We start from the raw sequence: 11,443 nt of genomic DNA, 5'->3' as shown, positions 1-11,443 counted from the left end.
ATCACACAAAGCTAATGGTGTACTGGCAAAAGGCAGAAGACATTTCTATGAATTTGAAAAGAAAAAAAAAGCAGAAAAACGCTTGATAGAGCACTTAGGATCCAAAGGTCCATAAGTTTCATATCGTCGCTCTGCACTCCTTCAGGGGGTGAAGTTAATATGCCAAGAGACATTTCTTTCTCCTTCAAGGAGTATTATGCCTCAATGTATTCCAATGATAAAACAAACCCTGAAACCTCCAGTCTTGATTTCTGAAACAGTATACAAGAATATATTAGGAATTCGGGCCTTCCATCTTTGAAGGGGGATGATTTTATAGACCTGGAGAGACCTATTTCTGAATTGGAGCTTAAAATGTTGATTAATAATTCCCCAACAGACAAGGCCCCGATGGCTTACTTCTTGTGTACTATACAAAAAAAATGTAGTGACTCATTACTTACTCCCCTTCTCTCTGCCATCAGTAACAAATGGGCAGCACGGTTAGTGGTTAGTTAATGGGTTCAAATCCCACCAAGGACATCTGCAAGGAGTTTGTATGTTCTCCCTGTGTTGGCGTGGGTTTCCTCCGGGTTCTCCGGTTTCCTCCCACACTCCAAAGACATACCGATAGGGAATATAGATTGTGAGCCGCATTGGGGACAGTGATGATTACTGTATGTCTGTGCTACATAAGTGAGTAAAATAAATAAATCTGCCTGATTAGGTAACAGTGAGACCAAAGACACATATACACATTAAATGCGAATATTTTTGATACACATGACGGAAAAGATCCTGCTCAATGTTCTAGTTATCGCCCAATCTCTTACACTTAATGTAGGTCTTTTTACCAAGATTCTGGCACCTCTGCTCGAAGGCATCATTCACTCTGACCAGGCTGGCTTTACAGCTGGTAGAGAGTTGAGAAATAACACGACCAAGGCCCTGAACACAAATAAAGCTTGGGAATGGTGTACAGCATTTGGAGCTATTTTGTTAATTGTTAAATTGGTGAAAGAGAAAAAAACAGAAAATTTCAGTTTATTTTTTCCCACTTTAAAAAAACATGCAAATTAAAAAAATTATGAAAACAATATACAAAAAAAGAAAGTCAGGCAAACATCCAGCAAAAACCTCTTCCTTCCAGCAGAGAGGCAGTATTGTAACCCGGCTCAATGTGAGCCAGTAAACTCGAGCTCCTGGTGGAAGCATATTAAATCGAAGAACAAATGGAAATCTTCTAGTGTCCGTCTACAAGAAGCCTGGAAAGGAGATAGGAAACATATGTTATGGCTCAGGTGTCATGGATCTGCTTTACCTTTATCGCTGGAGATCACATAAAGTTCCCGTCCCCAAAACGAGGCCTTGAAGGTGAACGCTGCCGTTCTAATAATTACTTCTTGCTTTCTACATTTTGTGCATATTTAAATAATACATTGTTGGGGGCACTTTTCTTTTTGGCGTACATTTTCTGAGACAGTAAGCATTATAAATATGGTGTAAGGGTGCCATTCATGCTAGCTCTCAACTCCACAGAACAGTGAGTGTCCGGTTGTATGTTTTCCGTGACAACAGCAGAGTAAGTCCACCATACACCTTAGATATCTGTTGGATGGAGGCCATCTCACTCCACTTTCCCATACACAGGCATGCATGCTCGGCCAAGTGCCAATATGTTCTCTAGGAGAGAGACGATGCCAGACATCTGAGACCGCTAATCTCAGTGAGGAGAGCAAAAGACTCGGCAGTGCGATACCAGAGAAGCCTTATCCACATCTTCCCCATCATCATCTGTCCGGGGACCCCATATTTCCTAGACTGACGGCCAAACCCATTAACGTTAATCTAATATGTATGGGGGCTTAAGCTGTTGCCTGATCCTGCTGGTGCCAGCTTACTTCCATGGAGAACAAAATACCATATTTTTCGGACCATAAGAAAAAACTTTTTTCCCGCAAAATTTTGGGGGAAAATGGGAGTGCGTCTTATGGTCACAATATACTTACAAATCCTATGGCGTCGGCGGCCCCGATATAGCCTCCCTTCCCAGACTGGTGCGGCTGTGGCGGTGCTCTGTGGTGTGGCAGTGGGGCTCTGTGCTGCGTGGTGGCTCCGTCAGCATTTCGTCAAAGCCCGGAGGCCCCCACACATCCGTTGCTGCCATGCGGTTGCCTCCGGGAACATGGCCACTGTGCCGGGGGCAGCGCATAATCAGATTCAGATCTCGGCAATGTCCTGAGATCTTGTTGCGGAAATCTGAATCTGAACTTTCGTCGCCCTTGGCCATCTATCTTCCCGGAGGCAACCGCATGGCAGCATCGGATGTGCGGGGGCCTCCGGGCTTTGACGAAATGCCGGCGGAGCCTCCCAAGCAACACAGAGCGCACTGCACAGACAGCCGATGCCACTGCCGCAGCACAGAGCACCGCCACCCCACAGAGCACCACCACCGCACCAGCCTGGACCACCAAACGACCCCTGTGACCACACCTCCACCTGTGTCGCTCCCTTCCGTGGTAAGCTGAATTTGGACTGTAAGATGGACCCCCATTTGACAGGTTTTATTTTTCCCTTATTTTGCTTCCGGAAATTTGGGGTGCGCCTTATGGTCCGGTGCGCCTTATAGTCCGGTGCACCTTATGGTCCGAAAAATATGGTAATCCTCCATTTCAATATAAACAACCCAGTCCTCATCTCCACCAGCGTCATCTGTTGAGGGAGAGTCAGGAGGTCTCATCTACATTATCCAGTTTCTCCAAAATCTGCTCGTTTGGCCAAATTTAATATGTATACCAGCCAGAAATACTAGCATGCCACTCGCCAACAGTGGAGAATTGGCCAAAGACACTCCTTGTTCCCAACAAGATATTCCTTCTCTTTAAAAATTTGATGGGGATCTAGAGGGCTGTAGGCTCCAAAGGAGGTTTGTCATTCTTAGCACTAGATTAAATTTACGATATGTTTAAAAATACATAATAGGAATTTAAATCCTATAAGATTCAACTATTTGCATATTCCCATAAAAAAGTCTGAATGGAGAAGTCACTCCACAAAATGGATGCTTAAAAAAATAAAATAAAGTGGAAAAGTCCTTATCCTCAATTCATATTTAAAATCCAAAATCTTTCACTCTTGTACATTGTGTGAAGTTTGTCCTCCTAATAGAATACTCACCATCTGAGCATCTCCGCTTTCCATAAGCAGCTGATACGTTGCATTGTCCTCTCTTGATACCTGCCGTTGTCTCCTTCAGGTCCTGCATTGAGGAGAGCGCTCTGGAGAATAGGTCTTGGGTTTGTTTCACAGTTGCTAAATATCTTGCACATTTCTCAAAGCCACGAGACAACGCCACCGCTTCAGCTGTGAGCCCTTCCTTATTACACAGACTGCAGAGAAGAACACAAGCCACCATCATTCCGCTCCTCCAGTCTGTACGCTCACTGTACAATCCAGCCTAAGGTCTATCATCAACTGACCAAGTAATACAAAGACTTACTCCAGTCTGGCGTCATGAGCAACAAGCACGCTGAGGCACTCCAAACTCCCACAACGGGCCGCTTTATGGATCAGAGTTTCTCCAAAGATGTCCTGGGAGAAAACAGTAACAGATAATAACTAATATGTAACGTGTAAAACCAAAGTACATGTATATGATGGATAGACCAACTGGCAACTTGACTTTACGCTGCCAGTCTAATTCCATGGTGCCGAAACGAGACTTTGGGCACTGTGTGGATGACGTAAACGAAAATGCGAGGACATGTATAAAACACATTTTTGGAGGAATGAAGGGGGTCACCTCTGAGGCTATAAAGGGGTTGTAGGAACTGTATTCACATGATCTTAAAAGGTGATGGGTAGGGAATGCAAACAAAAAAAAAAAAAAAAAACGGTGACAGTTTCCCTTTAAATTACTGAAAATGTTTATTTACCTGCAGATTACCATGCCTAGAGCAGGAGAAATCCTCTGATTCTATGGAGAAGCAGGTTATATCACAAATGTGAAGATCTCGAAGGTATCAGCCCACTGGGTACAACAGAGCCGTACTGCAACCAGTACTGTGGGCAGAAATGACTTATGTGCCGAGGCTCTGATGCCACCTTCACCCATGACGGACAAAAACGAGATCATCCCTGCACGGCTGCTCACACTACCGTCACTGCTTCCCTATGTGAGCACAGTCAGAAGCCCTGGGAAGATCTGCGTGAAATCTGTCATGGGCACATCCTGGCACACTCTAATGGGGTCTGCTGAAGATCCAGTCTAAGGGAACGTGCAGATGTTGAATTTTTGACATTTTTTTTTCCCCGCAGTTGCCACAAAAGATTTCTTAGTACCAGCAATGAATGAGCTTCCTGAGGTCACTTGCACAGGCTGCTTAGATTTTCCTTGCAGATTTGCAGCTGATTCATATCTGCGGCATGGCGATTTGTGCTGCCTTTTTGCAGCAGACTTTACCCATATTAATGTGGGGGGGAAAAAATCTGCAACAAAAACGCATGCAAGAAAAGGGCACGTTTTACACAGCATTTTCTGCGGCAAATCCTGAATGTATGCACAGGCCCTGAATGCAAGAATAACAATGCAGTGGGATAACCGACCTTGGGTATTAAAAACCACCTACAAGAGAAGGGATCAAAGAAAAATAAACACCAGGGACGCAGCACGACAGCTCCAGCCGTGCTCCATTTACAAGCAGCTGGCACATCACCGCTGCAGTCAGTCCTTCTCAGCGGTCATGAGGCATATGACGGGCAACACTGCTGCAGCCAATCAGTGTGCTGAGTGGGCACGGGGCATACGACTGGTATCACCACTCAGTGATGGGAGCCATGATGCCAGGAGTGTGACACGTGACCATTCAGACCACAGATTGGCTGTAGCTAACAATGTCTTAGCGGTCCCGGGTCACTGTACTGGTATAACAGCTCCCATGGCTGAGAAGAGATACCAGTCACATACCACGTGCCCACTCAGAAGACTGAGTGTCTGCAGCAGGAATGCCAGTCATATACCTCATGTCCACTGAGAACACCGCCTGCAGCGGTGATGCCAGTAGTACACCATGTGATGCAGCCAGTGCAGCCTAGGACACAAACCAGGGCAGAGAAGAACAGAAACACCCTTTATCGCATATGCTGCTCTTGAATGACCCCTTGGAAGCAGGAGCGGACATACCGCATGTGCAACCAGTGCGGCTGCATCGGGGCCCCTGCAGGGTGGCTAATAATGAAGGTAATCTGGTCTATCTGGCCCCAAGACTCCGGGGGGCCCTGGCCAGATTGCCCTCATGAGCAGCCAGCAGGGAGAGAGCTCTGCTGCCTACAAGAGAAAATGGCAGTAGAGCGGAGCTGCAGCGATCCGTCCTGCTTCCTGTCAGCAGCGCGGCTGGATAACATCATCATTCAGCGAGCGGCTGACGGCTGTGCCAGAGAGGAAGCTGCCAGTGATGCTGCAGCCGCAGGAGAGGGTGCGGAGAGGTGCCGTGTGTGCGCGCGTACACAGAGGAGAGGTGCTGGGTGCATGTGTACAGATGAGAGGTGTCGTGCGCGCGCGCGTGTACAGATGAGAGGTGCCGTGCGCGCGCGCGTGTACAGATGAGAGGTGCCGTGCGTGCGCGTGTACAGATGAGAGGTGCCGTGTGCGCGCGCGCGTACAGATGAGAGGTGCCGTGCGCGCGCGCGCGTGTACAGATGAGAGGTGCCGTGCGCGCGCGTGTACAGATGAGAGGTGCCGTGCGCGCGCGCGTACAGATGAGAGGTGCCGTGCGCGCGCGCGCGTGTACAGATGAGGTGCCGTGCGCGCGCGCGCGTGTACAGATGAGAGGTGCCGTGCGCGCGCGCGTGCAGATGAGAGGTGCCGTGCGCGCGCGCGCGCGCGTGTGCAGATGAGAGGTGCCGTGCGCGCGCGTGTGCAGATGAGAGGTGCCGTGCGCGCGCGCGTGTGCAGATGAGAGGTGCCGTGCGCGCGCGCGTGTGCAGATGAGAGGTGCCGTGCGCGCGCGCGCGTGTGCAGATGAGAGGTGCCGTGCGCGCGCGCGCGTGTGCAGATGAGAGGTGCCGTGCGCGCGCGCGCGTGTGCAGATGAGAGGTGCCGTGCGCGCGCGCGCGTGTGCAGATGAGAGGTGCCGTGCGCGCGCGCGTGTGCAGATGAGAGGTGCCGTGCGCGCGCGCGTGTGCAGATGAGAGGTGCCGTGCGCGCGCGCGTGTGCAGATGAGAGGTGCCGTGCGCGCGCGCGTGTGCAGATGAGAGGTGCCGTGCGCGCGCGCGTGTGCAGATGAGAGGTGCCGTGCGCGCGCGCGTGTGCAGATGAGAGGTGCCGTGCGCGCGCGCGTGTGCAGATGAGAGGTGCCGTGCGCGCGCGCGTGTGCAGATGAGAGGTGCCGTGCGTACGTGTGTAGTGCTGTGGGGGAATGTGCAGAGATGTGAATGGTGCTATGTGTGTCTGTGTAGGAAAGGGCAATGATGGGGGTAATGGGGAGAAGGAAATGATGGAGGTGGTGGAAAGGACAATGATGGTGGTGGTGGTGGTGGGGGAGAAAGCAATGATGAGGTGGTGAAGAGGGCAATGATGGGGTGGGGACAATAATGGGATGCAGGGGGAGGAGGACAATGAGGGGGATTGGGATGGGAGGAAGAGGGATTTATAATGGATTTAGGAACAGGGGGAGGTGGAGGAAGATGTAATTATCGCTTATTATGTCTAACACAGTCCCTCATAATAAAGTGTACTCAATTATTATACATAGCTGTCCCTTAGTATAGTGTACTCACTTATTATCTATAGCACAGTCCCTCAGTATATAGTGTAGTCATTTTTTATGTATAGCACAATCACTTAGTATAGTGTACTCACTTATGTATAGCACAGTCCCTTAGTATATAGTGTACTCACTTATATATAGCTCAGTCCCTTAGTATATAGTGTACTCACTTATATATAGCTCAGTCCCTTAGTATATAGTGCACTCACTATGCATAACATCATCCTTATATAGTTTCCTCTTTTGTTATGTATAACATCGTCCCTTATTATTACATACCATCCTCTCTACTTACGAGTGGTGCTGTCCATTATTATATAGCTTCCTCTGATGTTATGTATAGTGCTGTCTCTTACATAGTGTATTCTTGTTAATTTTGTTATTCACAGCGCCCTCTTTTATTACATAGTCCTCTCTCTTTTTAGATATAAAGTGACTGCTGATGGAGGAGCCGGTGAGCAGGCTACCAGTCCATCAGCTCCTCCATTAGAAAGGACGCTTTCCCATGCTCCATCAGCCGTCATTTCATTATTCATAAACAAGAGGATGGTATGTAATAAAGTCAGGGCTCTATATAAACCAATATGTAAGGGATGGTGCTGTACATAACAAGAGAGGGCACTGTGTAATAAGGGATGGCTATATACATAATAAAGGAGACTGTGTAATATATACGTGTGTGTGGATATATATATATATATATCTATCTCGCCATAAGCGGGGGCCCAGACACTTTTCTTGCACAGGGGCCCCAAGCTGTCAGTGTCCGCCCCTGCTTGGAGGGAAGCTGTAGTGTGAGTGGTCATTGGCGTCCCCCCACATTACTCACCTGCTGGTTAATGTCCACTCCTGTCTGCAGCTGCCACAGAAGTATAAACGCCTGCCCCCCGTGTGCCGCCAGGTGTGCGGGGGTCTGGCCCAGGGCATCTCCGGGAGAGTTCACCGCCCCACCGCACTCCATCAGCTGGCTCAGGCAGGGAAACTGCGAGGCAAGAGTACAGTCAGTGCCGCCGCTCACATCAGTACCGCCCGTCTACCGCCCGCAGCGCTCACCTCCTCATCGTCCCGCTGATACAGCATCTTCCAGCCGGTGACAGTGACACCACATACAACCCTCGCTCTGGGAGCGCTGCCAGCGATCTGCGCTCCGTCTCCGCTGTCCACTGCTCTCATTCTACGGCTCCCAGAAGCCCCGCCCCTCCGCACGTACTCAAACAACAAGCACATGGAGCCCGATGAACAACAGTCTACGCCCACCCCTGAGCTGATTGGACAGTGCTAAATAAGTCGGTAGCTGATTGGTTGGCTTCGGTATAAAGCTCCGCCTCCCAGTCGCTGTGTTGTGGTCACGTACACTGCTGGCTGACATGAGGGCGGTTGTGAGTAGTCACGTAGGCTGTGTGCTGACAGATGTGCCGCGGGGAGGGAGCGGCCGCGCTGCAGGATGCGGTGGGCTGCACCTATGTGAGGATTTCTGGATCGGCTCTTGCTGTAGCTATTTCTAATAAATACTCTAATCCCAACCCGTGCACTCTCCTCGCCCGAGGCCCAGCTCTAGAGTTCCCGACCCTCGCGCTCTCCTCGCCCGAGGCCCAGCTCTAGAGTTCCCGACCCTCGCGCTCTCCTCGCCCGAGGCCCAGCTCTAGAGTTCCCGACCCTCGCGCTCTCCTCGCCCGAGGCCCAGCTCTAGAGTTCCCGACCCTCGCGCTCTCCTCGCCCGAGGCCCGGCTCTAGAGTTCCCGACCCTCGCCCGAGGCCCAGCTCTAGAGTTCCCGACCCTCGCGCTCTCCTCGCCCGAGGCCCAGCTCTAGAGTTCCCGACCACAGAGAGAAAATGAGCTTTATTTTCCGCTACAGTCACTGACGGACAGCTGACTGTAAAGTAGAGCCAGTGTCAGAGCCGGGGGCAGCGGTTACAGCGGCCACTCCATATACTCAGAGCTGTGACTGAACCGGTGCCGCCCCGTGGCTGAAGCCGAATCCTGCCGGGGGAATAAAGCTCATTTTCTCTCCGCAGCGTTCAGCTAAGTGCAAGCGCCGGGCAGGTTAGTAATGCTAATAACCTGCAGATTAACCCCATATCTGCAAGCCAATAGTGCTTTTTTTCCAGTGGCAGATTCCCTTTCCGAATACCTGATCAGTCCAAAAGGAGAAAGAAGCAGATCTCTGGTAAGATACAGTTAAGTCCAGAAATATTTGGACAGTGATACAAGTTTTATCATTTTAGTTGTTTACCAAAACATATTCAAGATAGTTATATACCGTAATTAAAATGGGCTTAGACTGCAGAGTCTCAACTTTGAGGGTATTCCCATCCTAATTGGAGTAGGGGTTTACGAATTAATATGCAGCTGCTTCTTTTTAATGGAACCAAAAGTAATAGTTAAAGGGGTTGTCCGGGCTTTTCACATAATCTCCGTGCATATCTGGGCTGCAGAATGCTGACAATAAGTAATTTACCTTCTGTGGCCAGTTTGCAGATATCTCTTGCTTGTAAGAAAAACGTCCAAGGGGGGGGGTTCTGGCATTTAAATTAGAACTGGTCGTTTCCTCCTACTCTACTAAAAACCCGCCCTCTATAGCAACAACCCCACCCTCCATAGTAACAGGCCCTCCCCGTCCACATGAAGAAGCCTATCCCTCCTCACACAGTAACAAATCCTCCCCCTCTAGCAGCCTCAGTGCAGAGAGCAGAACCACCCAGCTGCTCCTCCCCCAGACACACGCTGAACAGTGAGCTATGGAAAGTGAAACTAGTGAGGAGGAAACAACCAGTTCTCATTTCCCCCCCCCGGACGTTTTTCTTACAAGCAAGAGCTATCTAGCAAACGCTGCAAACTGGCCACAGAAGGTAAATTACATATTGTCAGCATTCTGCATCCCAGATATGCACTGAGATTATGTGAAAAGCCCGGACAACTCCTTTAACTCAAAAGCTATTGCATGGGCTTTTCCCTCGTTAATCCATCATCAATTAAGCAGGTAAAAGGTCCGGAGCTGATTCCAGGTGAGGCATTTCCATTTCGAATACAAAGAGATGAACTGCACCGCAGGGAAATCATGGCCGCCACATATGCTAGGTGCGATAATGCTCAATGAGCCATGACGAGCTCAAGTAGGTGGAAACTTCGGGTGCGCACTAAGTGAAAAAGTGTGGGTAATAGTAATACAAAAAAAAATGAGGTGGCACGCACCAGTGTAAAATGTCCGTTCTTTATTAATTAAGCGGTTCACAGCATGTCCTCAGGGAGAATGGGAGATAGAGTATGTGAGTGATGGCCGTTTCGCGCTTCATTTGGAAGCTGATGCTGTGAATCCACAACATGAACATACAGTCAGAGGAGCTCTTAATGGAAGAGAAACGGACCATCATTAGGCTGAAAAATGAAATCCATCCAAGAAATAGAAATGTTAATTAAGAGTGGCCAAATCAATAGTTTGGTACATTCTGCACACATAAAATAGCCCACTGATGAGCTTGGGAGCTCATAAAGGCCTGGACATCCATAGAAGACAACAGCGGTGGATGTTCACGGAATCCTTTCCATGGTGAAGAAAAACTTCACAACATCCACCCAAGTGAGGAACTCTCTCCACGAACTATATATTTCATTATCTAAGTCCACAATACACAGAAGACGACATGAGAGCAAATACAGAGGGTTCCCCACAAGGTGCAAACTATTAATCAGCCTTAAAAATGAATGGCCAGATTAGATTTTGCCAAAAATCATTTAAAGCCAGTCCAGTTCTTGGAAAAACATTCTTTAGACTGGTGAAACTAAGATCACCTGTACCAGGAGGAAAGGAAGAAGAAAGTATGGAGAAGGTTTGGAACGGCTCATGAACCAAAGCACAGAACGTCCTCTGCAAAACATGGTGGAGACAGTGTGATGGCATGCACATGCATAACTTCCAAAGTCTTTAGGTCACTAGTGTTTATTAATGATGTGACTGAAGACAGAAGCAGCCAGATGGATTCTGTAGTGGACAGGGTGATACTTTCTGCTCAGAATCAACCAAATGCAGCAAGGTTTATTGGACGCTTCACAGCACAGATGAACAATGACCCAAAATATACTGCGAAAGCAACACAGGAGTTTTCTAAGGCAAAGCACAGGGGAATATTTTGCAATGGCAAAGTCAATCGCCACATCTCAACCCCAACGAGCAGCATTTCACATGCTTGACAAAATTTAAAGGGAACCTGTCACATGAAGAAAACAATTTTTTCTTACTTTAACTTGCAGGTTAGTAGTGTTCTGAACTTGCCAGGTACTTGCACTTAGACCTCCATAACCCTGAGGAAATTACCTTTATTCCTCCCTGCAGTGTTCATGTTCTGGTGACGGGTGGCACTGGCGTGGGTTTAGTCACCGCTCAGTGTATAGAGAGTGGCGGTTGTAACTGCTTCCCTGGCACTGACTGACAGCAAGTCAGCATTATCTGCAAGTTAATAGTGGGGGTTTTTTTCACATGAAGGGTTCCTTTTAACCCCTTAATGGCCAGAGGTATTTTTGGTTTTCCATTTTCATTTTTTGCCCCCCTTCTTCTTAGAGCCATAACTCTAACTCTTTTTATTTTTCCTTCAATATGGCCATATGAGGGCTTGTTTTTTGCGGGACAAGTTGTACTTTTGAACAACACCATTGGTTTTACCATGTTGAGGACTGGAAACCTTGAAAAATATTCCAAGT

The 11,443-nt window shown here is 48.7% G+C and overlaps 1 protein-coding gene across 1 annotated transcript; it reads right to left on the bottom strand.

Annotated features, from left to right (window-relative positions):
• Positions 1–674: 674 nt before the first annotated feature.
• On the bottom strand, positions 675–7,966 carry ANKRD37 (ankyrin repeat domain 37). The gene is made up of 5 exons (XM_073578627.1): positions 7,801–7,966; positions 7,577–7,729; positions 3,479–3,570; positions 3,157–3,368; positions 675–1,244 (listed from the first exon to the last, which is right to left on the bottom strand). Exons 1-5 carry the CDS (start codon positions 7,918–7,920, stop codon positions 1,234–1,236), a joined length of 588 nt encoding a protein of 195 aa, XP_073434728.1. The 5' UTR covers positions 7,921–7,966; the 3' UTR covers positions 675–1,233.
• Between the last annotated feature and the right edge of the window lie 3,477 nt (positions 7,967–11,443).

This window comes from Dendrobates tinctorius, unplaced genomic scaffold (genome assembly GCF_039654945.1).
Source record: "Dendrobates tinctorius isolate UK_male_01 unplaced genomic scaffold, ASM3965494v1 ptg000008l, whole genome shotgun sequence".
Taxonomy (NCBI): domain Eukaryota; kingdom Metazoa; phylum Chordata; class Amphibia; order Anura; family Dendrobatidae; genus Dendrobates; species Dendrobates tinctorius.
Note: the sequence above shows the minus strand (reverse complement) of the source record. Positions and strands in the feature narration are given on the sequence as shown.